This window comes from Myxine glutinosa, chromosome 13 (genome assembly GCF_964187855.1).
Source record: "Myxine glutinosa chromosome 13, kmMyxGlut1.1, whole genome shotgun sequence".
NCBI classification, from domain to species: domain Eukaryota; kingdom Metazoa; phylum Chordata; class Myxini; order Myxiniformes; family Myxinidae; genus Myxine; species Myxine glutinosa.
This window is the reverse complement of record NC_136273.1, coordinates 15,591,324-15,607,288: the sequence shown is the minus strand read 5'-3', so window position 1 is coordinate 15,607,288 and position 15,965 is coordinate 15,591,324. Positions and strand designations below refer to the sequence as shown.

At 45.4% G+C, this 15,965-nt stretch overlaps 1 protein-coding gene across 1 annotated transcript in view; it reads left to right on the top strand.

Annotated features, from left to right (window-relative positions):
* EIF4G2 (eukaryotic translation initiation factor 4 gamma 2) overlaps positions 1-15,965 on the top strand; it is an 86,600-nt gene that overhangs the window by 49,071 nt on the left and 21,564 nt on the right. Inside the window, exons 11-13 of the mRNA XM_068133833.2 lie at positions 10,446-10,544; positions 11,180-11,339; positions 15,062-15,210. Coding sequence (XP_067989934.2) covers positions 10,446-10,544; positions 11,180-11,339; positions 15,062-15,210 — 408 coding nt within the window. The remainder of the gene's footprint in view (positions 1-10,445; positions 10,545-11,179; positions 11,340-15,061; positions 15,211-15,965) is intronic.

Here is a 15,965-nt window from a genome sequence, read left to right as displayed (position 1 = left end):
TCTTCTGATCACGTGCTTGTTAAAGTGGACATCTCTCTGGCCATTCTCAGAGAGCCTCCTCAGCGCCGACGAGTCTGGCATTTCACTCAGTCTGACTGGCACGGTCTGCAAGCAGCAATCAATCATCTGGACTGGTCTACCATCTCTACTGCCTCTGACATAAATTCTTCCTGGGAATTCTTCCAAAGCAAACTGCTCTCTCTCATGCACAGATGTATCCCGTCTCGTCTTCAGTTGTCTTACCCTTCCTCTTCAGTTGTCCATGGTACACTGAATCTTGTGGTGCGGCTGTTGCCCTGAAACAACTTGCCTTTGCCTCTTGGAAGGCAAATCCAACTGAAGGCAATGTCAGTTCCTTCCACCAAGCTCGGAACAAGTGTGTGTCTAGTGTCTACCCTCAGGAGTGCCAGGAAGCACTATCTCCACACAAGATTGAACTCTCAAACCTGTCTCCTTCTTCCAAATCCTGGTGGCATCTGGTCAAATCCGTTTCTGGTGTTTGTTCCCCCTCCATCCCCTCCCTTACCTCAAATGGCGACACAGTTGACACTGCACGTGACAAAGCCGAATGCCTCAACTCTGTGTTTGCCTCAAAATCTTGTCCCAAACCCATCTCTCTCTGTTCCCACCTTTCCCAGTCGAACCCAACTGCTCCTGGACTCTGTGTCCTTCTCTCCTGACAAGGTGGAGAAGTTTCTGTCAAACCTCGACTCTGATTCTGCAACTGGACCAGATGGCATCAGCCCACCGGTCCTAAAATCCTGCTCTGCCGCTCTATCTCACCCTCTCTCTGTTCTTTTCACCCTCTCTTTTGCTCAAGGTCATCTGCCAGCATCTTGGAAATCAGCAAACATTCCCGCTTTACACTAAAAAGGTGCAAAAACAGATCCTTGCAACGACAGACCAATCAGCCTGCTTCCAATTATCAGCAAAGTCATGGAATCAATCATTGCTTAGGATATCAAATCCTTCCTCTTCTCCAATGGCTTGATCTCTGATCATCAATTTGGATTCAGACCAGGTCATTCTACTCTGGACATGTTGCTTCTGCTGTCTCAACAATGGATGGAGGTCCTCAATGCCAAACAGGAAATCAGAGCTGTCTCACTTGACATATCATGTGCCTTCGATACAGTCTGGCACCCAGCTCTGCTCACCAAACTCTCCTCCTATGGTATCCATGGAAATCTCCACTCATGGCTTGCGGACTTCCTCTCTGGTCGAAGGCAACGTGTGGCCCTGAATGGATTTCTCTCATCTCCCCTTCCTGTTCTGGCTGGAGTTCCCCAAGGTAGTGTTCTGGGCCCTGTGCTATTTCTGGTCTTCATCAATGATCTCTCCGACTCTCTGGAAAATCCTCTCTATCTCTTTGCTGATGACTCCACTATCTGCCGCTCCATTCCTCATCCCCCAGATCGGCAGTCTGCCGCCTCCTCACTCTCTGCAGACCTGGAAAAAATCAGACTGGTCAAACAAGTGGAACATGTCTTTCAATCCTGACAAATCGCACACGCTTACAATGTCTCTCCGAAAGGACCGACTGGAAAACCCTCCCATCTACTTTCTCAACAATCCTCTCCAAGAAGTTCTGTCGCTCAAGCTTTTGGGTCTCACTATCTGCCATGATCTTTCTTGGGAAAACCACATTTCCAAGCTGGCCTCCAAAGCCAGTCGCCGACTGGGCATCCTCCGTCGTGCGAAGTCCTTCCTTGGCACACCTGAGCTCCTCACCACATACAAGGCTTTCATCTGCAGCTCAATGGAATACTGTTCCCCCCTCTGGGCTGGTGCTCCTGCCTCACACCAAGCTCAGCTTCACGCTGTTGAAACCAAAGCTTTCAGAATCATTGGAATCTCCTGCGATGAAGTTAACCCCGAGGGCCTTTCACTCACTGATCGCAGGCAGATTGGTGGTCTTTCTGTCTTCTACCGACTCCTCTCCGGCCTTGCTCCCCCAACTCTCTCTGTGCTCTGTCCCCCCCAATATTCCTTCAGGTCGCACAAGATCTGCGTGCAACCCTCTGATGGTTAAACTGCCAAAATCTAGGCTCTCTGCTCATCTTCACTTTCATTCCCCTTTTCTCCCGCCTCTGGAACAAACTCCCCCACTCCCTTCAATCCCACTCCTCCCTTCAATCCCACTCCCCCCTCCAGGTCTTTAAAACTGCTGTTCACCACCATCTCTTATCTTCCCCCATCCAAAACCTTGATCTTTTCTACCCCCGCTAATTCACCCCAGATATTTTTATTTTTTATTTTTGTTTGAAATTCCAACTTTTTTCCTGGAAGTCCTTGCAGTGTTCATATGTTTTATACCTCTCCCACCTCCCCCAAAGCCCTCCCCCTCCCACATTTCTCCTGTTGTCCCTGCTCTCAAATGTTGTGTTTGTGTATTCCCCCTCTCTCCCCATCTTGTCTGCCGCTCCCCTTATTTTTTGTGTTTTGTGTGTCGGTTTGACTTTTTGTGTGTTTAATGTTAGCTCTTTCACGAGCCTCGATCTTGTATACAAAAAAAAAAAATCACCGCCTTGGTGATGCAAAAATTCCAATTCCTACCCCTGCTTGTGCATTTTGGCATTCACGCTGACAGCCTTCCAGGTCCTCATTTAACAAACATTCCCTATTTACTTCCGAACATTCCCTCTCCTGTGCCCCAATTTCATTCTTTTGTTCTCTTTGGGCTTTTATGTCTTCAGTTCCAGCATCCAATTTTTCACTGTTATTCATTTGTTCCCTCATCTATCTATAATTCCAGTAATCTCTGTGTGTGTGTGTCTGTCTGTCTGTATGCGACCGCTGTTTCTCGACAACTACCGGTCCGATATACTTGAAACTTGCCAGGTATATTGCTGGGGACCCGAGGATGTGCCTTTTCAAGGTTTGAAATTAATCGGACAAGTGGTTCCCAAGGTATGGTCACCGTACTCGCAAGCCGTTCGCTTTGGCTTTGCGAATGAACCAAACCATTTCATGTAAATAGAGGGGGGGGTTCTGTGGTCGTTGCGAATGGACCAAACCATTTCATGTGAATAGAGGGGGGGGGGGGGTTCTGTGGTCGTTACTGCCACGTGGTTTCAAAGTTTTTTTTTTTTTTTGTTGTTGTTTGCACGCATGTTTTTTTGCACGCACGTACGGGCAAGCCCGTACGTGCGGGCACGCCCTAGTTCTTTTAATTGCTATAGTTGGGACATGAATTTGTTCTTTCATTTCAGCCATATCACTCATCCCTTCATTTGTTCACTTTGGGTGTTCATATCTCCCTTCAATCCATTAAGTTGCCCCCCCAATTGTTCACTCACTCCCATTAACAATTTCAACATGGCCTGGAAACCCATCGGACCTGCTTCTTCGTTTGATCGCTAGGGAACGGAGGTTCCAATCCTACTTTCATCAAACTCTACCACCGGCCCGCTTCCTTGCTCTTCGGGACCATCCATCTGCTCAGCCATTTCATTTGTGTGTGCCATTACGTGCTGGCCGGCAGTTCCCGCTCTTGCGTAATTTACCTCAGAAAAAAAAAAAAGAAGAATTTAAATTTGGCTGTGCGCTGCCTTGCGCTCTTTCCGACACCAATCAACTAACACAATTTGGACACCCTGGTCACTACGATCACCAACCCTTCGACAAGAGAAAGACTTAAAAATTTAGATTCCAAACGCTGAGCGCAATTTGCCCTCAGCGGGTGTCAAACTCGCAACCCTCGGACACCGAGTGTCCACCGGGTTCGAATCGCCCTACCTGACACCAGTTGTTAGGTGGTGAGAGTTTGTATCCCACTCCTCAACACCAGCAACACTAACTTCCCTGAAAATGTCTGCTGCTCTTCTTCTGCTCCAATTGGCTCATCTGATCATGTGCTTGTCAAAGTGGACATCTCTCTGACCATTCTCAGAGAGCCTCCTCAGCGTCGACGAGTCTGGCATTTCACTCAGGCCAACTGGCACGGTCTTCAAGCAGCCATCAATCATCTGGACTGGTCTCCCATCTCTACCGCCTCTGACATCAACTCATCTTGGGAATTCTTTCAAAGTAAATTGCTCTCTCTCTCATGCACAGATTTATCCCATCTCGTCTTCAGTTGTCCATCTCGTCATATGGGTAAACGATTTATCCCATCTCGTCATACCCTTCCTCCCGTCCATGGTACATGGAATCTTGTGGTGAGGCTGTTGCCCTGAAACGACTTGCTTTTGTCTCCTGGAAAGCAAATCCAACGGAAGGAAATCTCATTTCCTTTCACAAAGCCCGAAACAAGTGTGTGTCCACCCTCAGGAGAGCCAGGAAACAATATCTCACCGTTCTCAAGACCGAACTCTCTTATCTGTCTCCCTCTTCCAAATCCTGGTGGCGTCTGGTCAAATCTGGTTCTGGTGTTTGTTCCCCCTCCATCCCCTCCCTCACCTCAAACGGCTTAACGGCTGACTCCGCACGTGAAAAAGCTGAATGCCTCAACTCTGTTTGCCTCTAAATCTTGTGTCCCAAACCCATCCCTCTCTGTACCCACCGTACCCAGTCGTACCCAGCTGCTCCTGGACTCTGTCCTTTCCTCCTGACAAGGTGTAAAAGTTTCTGTCAACCCTCGACTCTGATTCTGCAACTGGTCCTGACGGCATCAGCCCACGGGTCCTAAAATCATGTTCTTCCGCTCTTTCACTCCCTCTTTCTGTTCTCTTCACCCTCTTTTGCTCAAGGTCATCTGCCATCTGCTTGGAAATCTGCCAGCATCACCGCTTTGCACAAAAAAGGTGCAAAAACAGATCCTAGCAACTACAGACCAATCAGCCTTCTCCCAATTACCAGCAGTCATGGAATCCATCATTGCTTCAGATATGAAATCTTTCCTCTTCTCCAATGGCTTGATCTCTGATCATCAATTTGGTTTCAGACCTGGTCACTCTACTCTGGACATGCTGCTTCTGCTTTCTCAACAATGGATGGAGGTCCTCAACGCCAAACAGGAAATTAGAGCTGTCTCCCTTGACATTTCACGTGCCTTCGATACGGTCTGGCACCCCGCTCTGCTCACCAAACTCTCCTCCTTTGGTATCCATGGAAATCTCCACGCATGGCTGGCGGACTTCCTCTCTGGTCATAGTCAACGTGTGGCCCTGAATGGGTTTCTCTCATCTCCTCTTCCTGTTCAGGCTGGAGTTCCCCAAGGTAGGGTTCTAGGCCCTGTGCTTTTTCTGGTCTTCATCAATGATCTCTCTGACTCTCTTGAAAATCCTCTCTATCTCTTTGCTGACGACTCTACTCTGTCGCTCCATTCCTCATCCCTCAGATCGGCAGTCTGCAGCCTCTTCACTCTCTGCAGACCTGGACAAAATCAGACTGGGCAAACAAATGGAACATCTATCTATAATTCCAGTAATCTCTGTACGTCTGTACGTTTGTACGTCTGTACGTTTGTTTGTCTGTGACCGCTGTTTCTCGACAACCACGGGTCCGATATACTTTTAACTTGCCAGGTATATTGCTGGGGACCCGAGGATGTGCCTTTTCAAGGTTTCATATTAATCGGACAATTACTTACCGAGCTATGTCCAAAAAACGATTCAACCAATCAGAGCAGCGAACGATCGCGTGTGCCGAACGTGGAGGACACACTCTGCCTCGGATGGCACATTTGACAGCGTATTCATTTATTTCACGTTTGCAAACTATGTTGGCGTTAAACTATGTTTTAAAACTAATAAAACCGAATTTGCGATTCATTCGCTTTCCTGCGCGTTTGTGCACGCGATGGCGATTTCTTTACCAAACTCCGGAAGCCGTTCGCTTTGGACCAAACCATTGCATGTAAATAGAGGGGGGGGATTGTCACCGTACTCGCAAGCCGTTCGCTTTGGACCAAACCATTTCATGTAAATAGAGGGGGGGGATATAATTTTAGATATAGATATAGTACGGGCAATGCCCTAGTGTCTTTCAATCCTGATAAATCTCTCACTCTTACGATGGCTCTCCGAAAAGACCGACTGGAAAACCCTCCCATCCACTTTCTGAATAATCCTCTCCAAGAAGTTCTGTCACTCAAGCTTTTGGGTCTCACTATTTGCCATGATCTTTCCTGGGAAAACCACATTTCAAATCTGGCCTCCAAAGCCAGTCGCCGACTGGGCATCCTCTGTCGTGCGAAGTCCTTCCTTGGCACACCTGAGCTCCTCACCACATACAAGGCTTTCATCCGCAGCTCTATGGAATACTGCTCTCCCCTCTGGTCTGGTGCTCCTGCCTCACCTAGCTCGTCTTCACGCTGTTGAAACCAAAGCGTTCAGAATCATTGGAATCTCCCGCGATGAAGCTAACTCCAAGGGCCTTTCACTCACTCAGCACAGGCAGGTTGGTGGTCTTTCCGTCTTCTACCGACTCCTCTCTGGCCTTGCCCCCCCAGCTCTCTCTGGGCTCTGTCCCCCAAATATTCCTACAGGTCGCACAAGATCTGCCTGCAACCCTCTTATGGTTAAACTGCCAAAATCGAGACTTTCTGCTCACCTTCACTCCTTCATTCCTCTTTTCTCCCACCTCTGGAACAAACTCCCTCACTCTCTTCAATCCCACTCCACCCTCCAGGTCTTTAAAACAGCTGTTCACCACCATCTCTTATCCTCCCTCTTCCAAAACCTTGATCTTTTCTACCCCCTCTAATTTCGGTCCCCTTGTGTTTTATACCTCCCCCCCCCCCCCCTTCCCACGCCTCCTGCCCCCAAGCCCTCTCCCTCCCACACTTCTCCCTGCTCTCAAATGTTGTGGTTTGTGTTTCCCCTTCTCTCCCCATCTTGCTTTCCGCTCCCTCTTTTTGTGTGCTTTGTTTGTCTGGTTGATTTGTTTGTGAAATAAATGTTAGCTCTTTCACAAGCCTCGATTCAGTATGCAAAAAAAAAAAAAAAACGTTGTCATGTCCACCCTGTAGTGAAGACCTCAGGGTGACGGATGGCAGACAGCTTTACCTCCAAGGCGTTTACCCAAAACTATGGCGGTGTTATCTCTTTAGCACGCGAGGGAAACAGAGTTCCATGGTCTTATTTGCATGGACGGACGTGACACAGGGGGCTATCCGATCCCCACATACAAACGTCCAAGACAGGCACGACATGGAAATGCAATAAATAATGATTTAATGAAAATCGCAATGCAATAAAAAGGTAACACTAAATTCCTAAATTGAGGGACCTTCCACATGGACTCGTATACGACACAAGGGAATGATAAATGAAAACAAATGCGTAGTGTGGTGCGATGGCTGATGCTCTGCCTGGCGTCTTTGACCGGTCCCTGAACCACCGCGCAGGAACCACACAAGATGGTGCACAGTCGCGCCCAGAGCAGCCACCGACCCGTGAAGCGGCGGCATTACTCCCTTCTCCGCTCGTTCAAAGCTCCACTGTTTCTCAAGCGCACACAGCACGAATCGCAGCCGTCACGAAGCCAGCCCCAAGGAGAGTGTATCAACTGTGACCGCTCGCGATGAAGGCCAGACAAAGAGAGAGACTGGGAAATGCGTCTGCTCACAATGCAACCCAGCGCAAGAGAGACGGAATGCGTCCGCCCGCAACGAAACCCAATGCAAGAGACGAGGCAACTCAAACCGCCTGCCACGAACACCGGAACAGAGTGAGAGAGGGAAGTGCGTCCGCTCAATGAAACCCCAGGACCGAGAGAGAAAATATTCGTCAAGAGCGAGCCAATATGCGACCAAACTCCACATAGTCCAGGACGAGAGAAAATGGTGGGACGTATCCCTTTTTACTCCTGGTGCTGGAATGTTCTCTCTGTCGCCCACGCTCCAATCAACGAGCTCCGTCGAATCGTCCCAAATATATCGTCCTTCGGGGCGTGGCCTCACGGCCACATTTGGCGCCCATCGAGAAGATTTGAGCTGGGTCCTGTCAGTGGTAGTGCCCAGATCCGGTCGGCGATGATCGCATGGTTGGTGGTGTAAGTGTTATAAGAACGAAGGGAAAACTAGAGGCATTTACACAGGAAATCTACCCTTATACCCCAACTATCATAGCTCCACCCCTCGCATGGAGACATATAACGCTTACATGGACATCGGGGCATGACTTGATTACAGGAATGTTTCTTCTTCGCGACATTCGAAGCATACTACTCTATACCATTCTATCTTCTACCCCCATAGACGTAACAATAATTAATATTTGAAGTTATTGTTAAACAGTTATCTATCTATAATTCCAATAATCTCTGTGTGTGTGTCTGTGTGTTTGTTTGTTTGTCTGTGACCGCTGTTTCTCGACAACCACGGGTCCGATATACTTGAAACTTGCCAGGTATATTGCTGGGGACCTGAGGATGTGCCTTTTCAAGGTTTCATATTAATCGGAGAAGTAGTTACTGAGCTATGGCGATTTATTTACCAACCGTTCGCTTTGGCTTTGCGAATGGACCAAACCATTTCATGTAAATAGAGGGGGGGGGGTTCTACCGTACTCGCAAGCCGTTCGCTTTGGCTTTGCGAATGGACCAAACCATTTCATGTAAATAGAGGGGGGGGTTCTGTGGTCGTTACTGCCACGTGGTTTCAAAGTTTTTTTTTGTTGTTGTTGTTTGCACGCATGTTTTTTTGCACCCACGTACGGGCACGCCCTAGTATGATAGATGTCAGCTTTTGTTTTTGTTGTCAATATCATTATTTTAAAAAAAAAAAATTTTAAATACTTTCGTCTGGTCAAATTGACCGCTCTTGACAGTTCTGGTCGAAAGTGTTTCAAACTTTTTTTTATTTATGCAATTCAGATTTCCAAAATCCATACAGGTAATTCAGACCTTTTCCCTTCAGTCATGAAACAACAACTTCGTACTTTTCAAACATAGGAAGCAAGAGGAGTTTTTAAAATACAGATGGTCAAGATAACTGGTTTGGCCTTTGGTGTTAACGGGTGTACAATAGATCTTGGTTTTGATTTGACGATGCTCCGAGATGGTGGTGAGCAGCTGTCTTCAAATCTTGAGAGTAGAATGACATTGAACACGATGTGTATGTTGGTTCAACAGGCCATTCTATCAGTCCATGGCATCATATCCACCTCATTAAAAAAAAAAAATGAAATAAAAGAAATTAAAATATTTCCTTTGATTACAGACCTTTGAAAAGAAAGCTTTGTATGATTCCGGACTTCAATGTCTATTTTTGACCTGAATATTGCTGTTTTGGCATCTATTTATGGATATAAATGGAGTGTATGTGCACTTGTCAATTGGTTTTCTTTTTTTTTGTTTTTTTTGTTTTTTTTTGTATACAAGATCGAGGCTCGTGAAAGAGCGAACATTAATCACACAGAAAGACAAACCGACACATAAAACATATAACATGGGGAGCGGTAGACAAGATGGGGGGAGAGGGGGAGGAACACAAACACAACATCTGAGAGCAGGGACATCGAGAGATCTGTGGGAGGGAGAGGGCTTTGGGGGGGGGGGGGGGGGGTTGTTTGGAAGACTTCTAACAAGTTGACTGGGAAAATAAAAAATTGAAAGGCCACCCCACTTTTTATTATGCCTCCGCCGACAAGGTCGTCGGCATTGTTTTCGGGTTGTACGTCCATACGGGCTAAACCTCGTTTTTCTCAGCAACCACATGTCCGATTGAGACAAAACTTTGAGGGTAGGAGTGACACATGCAGAATGTTTTTATGATAAATGTGACGTCGTAGGTCACGTGGTATGGCAGCCATCTCGGATTAAAAGCAAATAATTTTAAAAAAAAAATTCTCGGAAACAGCTGAATGGAAAAATTTTAAACTTGGCACATTGTCAAGTACGACCAATGGGGAACAAAAGCATGATGATATCATAGGTGAAGTGGCATACCAGCCAAAAATGTTTTAATCGAATTCCTTTTCCGAAAAATCTGAAATTGCATGCACATGATCGATGACCCATTTGTATTGAAATATTAAATTTATGCATCATAGGTCACATGGTTTGGCAGCCATATTGGATTGAAGGAAAATATTAAATAAGTATATCTCTGAAACCGCTCACCCTATCGATGCGAAATTTTACAAATATCAAACAGCACTGTTGCATATAGTTTGAAAATGATGTCATAGGTCAAGTGGTTTGACAGCCATCTTGGATAGAAAAACTAACCTTATCCAATCAACACGAAACTTCACAAACGTGATCTCCACTACCCATACATATGCATCTACCCATTGTGGGACTATGCGGAGGCATATTGGCGACAGTCATAGTGTTCTAGTTTATTTATTTTCTTGTTTTGTCGATGTTTCCTGAAGGCTGCTATAGTTTTGTAAAAATGTTTCTCGACGTCACACAACCTAATTGAGCAGGTTGGAAATGAGTCTGCTCATGTCGGCACAATTTTTGTTTGAGTAACCGCACGATCCGATCGTTTAGCCCCATTTATTATCTTTATTTATTTTCTCTCCAAACTTTGACTATATCATTATTGCTAGGATACGGTGGAGCTGCGGGGGAATGCGTGGCAGCCCCGCAAGGCATTCTCTGATAATGGGCCGAAACTCATCTCTCAGATCCGTCAAGAAGCTGTCAAGGTGAATGCTCCAATCGGTGGCTTTCCGTGCTTGCTTATTCTCTTGCTTCACTTCTCCATCGGACCAATACTCACCTACAAAGCCATCCTTATGTCCACGATATTGTACTTGATGGCTGCAACAGCTTTTTCTTTTTCTTTTGAAATGTCTCCCTGGTTTCCAAAATGTCATGTCACTCTCGAACCAAATATTACGTGTACCGGAAAGTAATGTCGTTTTTTAAGCTGCGTACACAGCTTGGCAAACGTTACTTTCCAGTACACCTAATACATTATGGAGGTGCTCTATGTGATGGATTGTGCACCAGTGCCTGTAAACGTCACAATACGCCCTATTGAACTTTCCTATCGTCGGACTGTTGCTACAATGCAGCATGTGTGGATAACGAAACGTTTACTTTGGGCGGCTTCTTCGCTGTTAGGAAATGTACCTTCGATTGCGGTCGACTTTGTCCTGGCACAGAGACTTTCGGAACTTTCTAATAGAGACTAGGCATTCTTGTGACAAGTTGCCAAATTGACAAACCTGAGCATCTTTTGCCTCTTTTATAGATTGCCATTTTTGAGACATATTTGGCCAATGGTATCATAATGTGTGTTCTGACCATTTTTTTTTTCCTTCCCTCTTGATGGCAGGATCTGGGGGTATACATCCCATCCCCATATTCCAGTTCTAATCATCGATCTGACCTCTTCCCCGATGACCCTTTTGTGCTGTGGGGAGGTGCGATGGGAGGGATGGCACGTCGCCCGCAATATTCATTGGGAGGTCTCTCGGACGTTTTCAGTCAGATGGGTAAGTACTGTCTGTTTGGTACATTTTGCCCATTGTCCATGCAAGGTAATCTCAAAACCTTGTCTTCCGTGGAAATGTCTTGTCAATCGTAACTTGATCTTTATGAAACTGCTTCGTTTATCTTTATGAAATGGTTTATTTATTTCATCTTCTTAATCACACTTGTATGTTTGACTTTTCATTCCATGTCTGACCTTGAATAGATAGGCATATCTGGATAAACCTTTGATTTATCCTAATATTGCTGGTGACCTCTCAGATGGGCAATTCTTGGCCTACATAAGAATGTAAATAATTTTGATGATTATGATGGCAATGCTGAGGATCATTTTAATTCATAATTGTTCTTGCATAGATTTGCAGTGACGTAGGACTCAAGTCCACTTTGTGGAGGACTCGCACTCGACTCTTCACGACTCTCAATGCCAAGAACTCTGATTACTCAGCCAGATTCCGGCTCAAGTCTGTCAAAATTTAGTGTACAGTAAAACTTTTTAAGATACAGTAGAAATAAAAAGTGTACAGTAAAACTTTTATTGTACACACGCAAGATCCCGCACATAGTGACCAGGCCCAATTGGTTTCCCACCAAAACGCTTGTACCATGCAAACGTGAAGCAGGTGATTATAAAGGAACATACAGAACTATATACAATATTGCAGAGGATAATGAAAATAACTCCAACCGATGTTCCAGATTTTCGGAGATAACACTGAAGGTATGGTGTGTGATCCACAACACATTGTTCTTTCAAAGAGTACTTTTAACGATTCGCTGAATCGCTTTAAACCTAAACACTAAATGGCTTAACTTTAAACGCTATCAACGCTTTATATACTTAGGCAGTTAAGACCGAAAAATAGGGCGTATCGTTCATTTTTTCAGGAAAGCACCAAATTTGGCACAGATGTAGTATGGACCTATACAATTGTTTTCCTGAGGGGCGCCCAAAAATTCAGAACCCCTGGTGGCCGCCATATTGAATTTCAACATGACTGCCCTCTGTGACCTATTTCCCTCAATAACTTCTATACTATGAGCGATAACACCACAGTTCCAGTGTCTTACCCCATGTTTTCATGGTCTCTGAATCCAATGGGATCAATTGCATAAAGATTGGCATCCATCATCTTTAATTTCAAGATGGCCGCCTTGGTGTTTCCATTTTCCTTGAATCTCTCATAGTATTTTAGGTAAAATTTCAATTCCATGTGATACACATTGTTTTATTGGTCTCTGATAACAATGGAATAAAAAAAATAAAATTAAAAAAAACCTTTTAGAGGCCATTTTTCCCCGCAAGCGGGGGTTGGCCTTTTTCGGGAACTGGTTGTTGTTGTTTTTCGGTCCCCTTTTTGAAGCAATGTTTTACGGCCGGATGCCCTTCCTGACGCCAACCCTTTTTGCCGCCTTTAACGACAAGCAGGGAATTACCAGTGAACTGGTACTCAATTTGCCGACCTCGGAAGGATGACAGGCTGAGTCAACCCCCCTGGTGTTAATTCAGCGATTGACCGGGATTCAAACTCAGGATCCTAGGAATCCTAAGCCGGCACCCTAGCCGCTAGCCCAACACCAGGGACTATCAGTGGAATGGTATTAATTAATCAAAGTTACACACAGTTGCAGTTTTAACTTAAAATATTGTGGGCACTTGAAAGGTGGAGGCTCTCGCACAGACGCGTAGTACGACAAGCACTGTCCATCGCAGTCACACAGTGATGTGCAGGGCAGATTTGCCCTGGAGCATTTACAGTTGCCTTTACAGGCTGACCAACAATGGCAGCTTGTAAGCTCTGAACATGCCTCCTGTATCAGTGGTATTGTGGTCCAAATTTGTGTCCAAGAAGTCCCTGTTTTCATCCAGCCCCAATCAGCTGGTGATGGAAGTTCTGGGTAGGGCACAAGTGCCTGACTCCATACGTGTCCAGCCTGAAAACATGCACGTTTTAGGTGTTGTTCGAAGGCGTCTGCTGTTGGGGGAATGTGATCAATTGTTCTTGCCTTCTTCGTGAAAACAAGTGTTGGCGCATGTCATTCACTGCCTTTATCTCGGTAGTCCGGTCATAGAGGATGGCAACATATCTTTCTATGCTCTGTAGTTCCATAGTAATAGCGTCCACAGACGGCCTATAAGCGAGAGCATGAAAGGTCTGCGTGATGCTGGGGTATGCCTCCCAAGCCTTCCAGGCTGTCTTTTTCCCAATTTGGGCAAAAAATGACTGTCGCAGCCAGTGAAGGCATGAAATAATGGCAAAGACTCGGACTTCCTGCGGCCAAGGCCGGTGGCAATTTTATGGATGGCAAGGTAGCGGTAGCTTTTACCAGTGCCAATGGCAATCCAGAGTTCCTCCACCATGTGACTGGTAGGTAAAGTAGTGTGCTATTGCCAAGATCACAATATCAGAATCTACAGTTCGAATCGATACCCGTTTTCTCCTTTTTCACGGCATCCAGGACATTTTTGGGGGTTTTTTGAATTTTCTGAATTTTTGGGCGCCCCTCAGGAAAACAATTGTATAGGTCCATACTACATCTGTGCCAAATTTGGTGCTTTCCTGAAAAAATGAACGATGCTTCCTCTTAATTGCCTAACTATTAGTTTTAAGTGATACACAAAATTTCCAGATAGTAAATTTTCCTTATAGTAATAAAAATTAGGTTTTGGAGTGTAAAAAGAAACTGGGAATGAGTCGTCTATTTATACACTGCCTTAAGCAATCTTAAACTATGTTGAAAAAAAACATGTTTAATGAACATAACGTACATTACATGGTTGTACTTTGTACTTTCGCGGCCACGGCATTCATCTCAAGTTGTGTTGATTTGCGTTTTGAAAAACCAATTAAAAGTAAGCAATTCTATCTCTCGTGATTGGCTAAGATGATGCCTTCCATATCTCCGTTTATTCCATACCAGCAACGGTACCCGACCTATGGTTGGGGCTTCAATTGGGAAGCCCAAATGAAAAGGCAAAATATCAGAAATTGGAGGCTTTTTTTATTTTAAACGATTCATATAAACATCTGTTGAATCGTATCACACGCAAATCATCAAAATCTAAACAGTACATGGCGCCCATTTTGAAAAAAGATTGAATTCTGCAAAACGGAAGCGGCCGCTACACGTCTTTCTCAGTCGCACGATTATGTGTGAAGAATGCGCGCCAAATATGTAACACGGAAGTGGCCGCTACACCTGTTTCTCAGTCGCTTTGCACACGCTGCCATGTTTCTTCGGAGCCGCACGTTTTTATCGGAAGAGTTCGTCAGGAGTCGATCTACTCTCCTGGTACGTAGAATAAACAGTATTTGTAGAATTCCAACAAAAGCCACATCACTGTTCATATCGGTACATATTATTCCATCATGTTTGGAAAAACTGGAAAACTTGGAAAAATTGGAAAAACAATATAGCCTATTTTACTCCAGGAGATCCTCGGATTACCCACCCAAAATATCGTTGCGATCGGTTGAGCTGTTTTTGCGGTACCTTCGAACGGACGGACGGACATTTGGTGAATTATAGTAAGATGCCGACCTCTGACCTCTGACTCTGACTCGGTGGACTCGCCTCAAAACACTGTAGCTTTGCTCTTTATATCCAAAGACCTTTCGGTGCGTGTAAATTATTTGAGGTGCAAAGTGATACTGATAAATAACCAGATGCTTCCCCCTCTGTCCATCTGTGTCTCTGTCTCTGTCTCTGTTTCTATCTGCAGGGCGAGAGCTAGGCACTGGGCCTGGTGTGATTCAGAGCCGCTATTCTCCACCAATGGGACGACACCGCACCGGTCAGCTCTTCAACGGTTATGGAAGTCACACAAATGCAGGGCCAGCCCAGTTTGGTGATAAAGGGTTTTCGAGACAGGTGGGAACTTGTCAAAGGTTGTGATTGCATTTAGCAGGGATGTCAGACTTCAGGGGAAATGCTAAGAATTGTGTTTTTGAAAGTCCCATTCTTTATAAATTTTCACCATTTTCATGTTTGGGCCAAATTTGAAAGTGTTAAATATTGTTACTGGTTCGGGGGAGCGTGGGGCTCACGAAGGGTGACTTGGACCGGCTTCTCAATCTCCAACCCTGAAGCTGACGAGCCATAGGTAACTCCGTGGCCCGATGGTTTGCTTCGGCAACTATGGATGCCGTCCGAGAGGTGACCAAACCTGGCAGGGTCCTCTCGCAAAAGGTCATGTTACCTCCCCGGTGATCTCTGCTTCCCACTTTTATCTACTTGTTACGCATGGCTGAAGGAATTGATGACGAGAGGTGTTTTAGGAAAGATGCAGGGAAGGAGAGGTTTGAGAGGGATGTGGAGAGAGATTTTATGAAGATATGGGGAAGGAGGTGTTTGAGAAGGATTGGAATGGATTTATGGAGAGGGATTTTAGGAAAATGGAGTATCACAAAGGGGAGCGAACCTGGTATATGCACGTGACACATTTTCCCTGTCCCTGTTATGACGGTAAAGGTAACCTAACTAAACACAATTACAATGGAAATATATAACCAAGGATCCCTTGTGTTTTAAGTGCGGCACCCTGGGGTTTTTTTTCCACACCAACACTATTTATAAAAGCTGGTCAGGTAGAAACTGTCAAGGTTTACTTTACCGCCCTTTCCCCC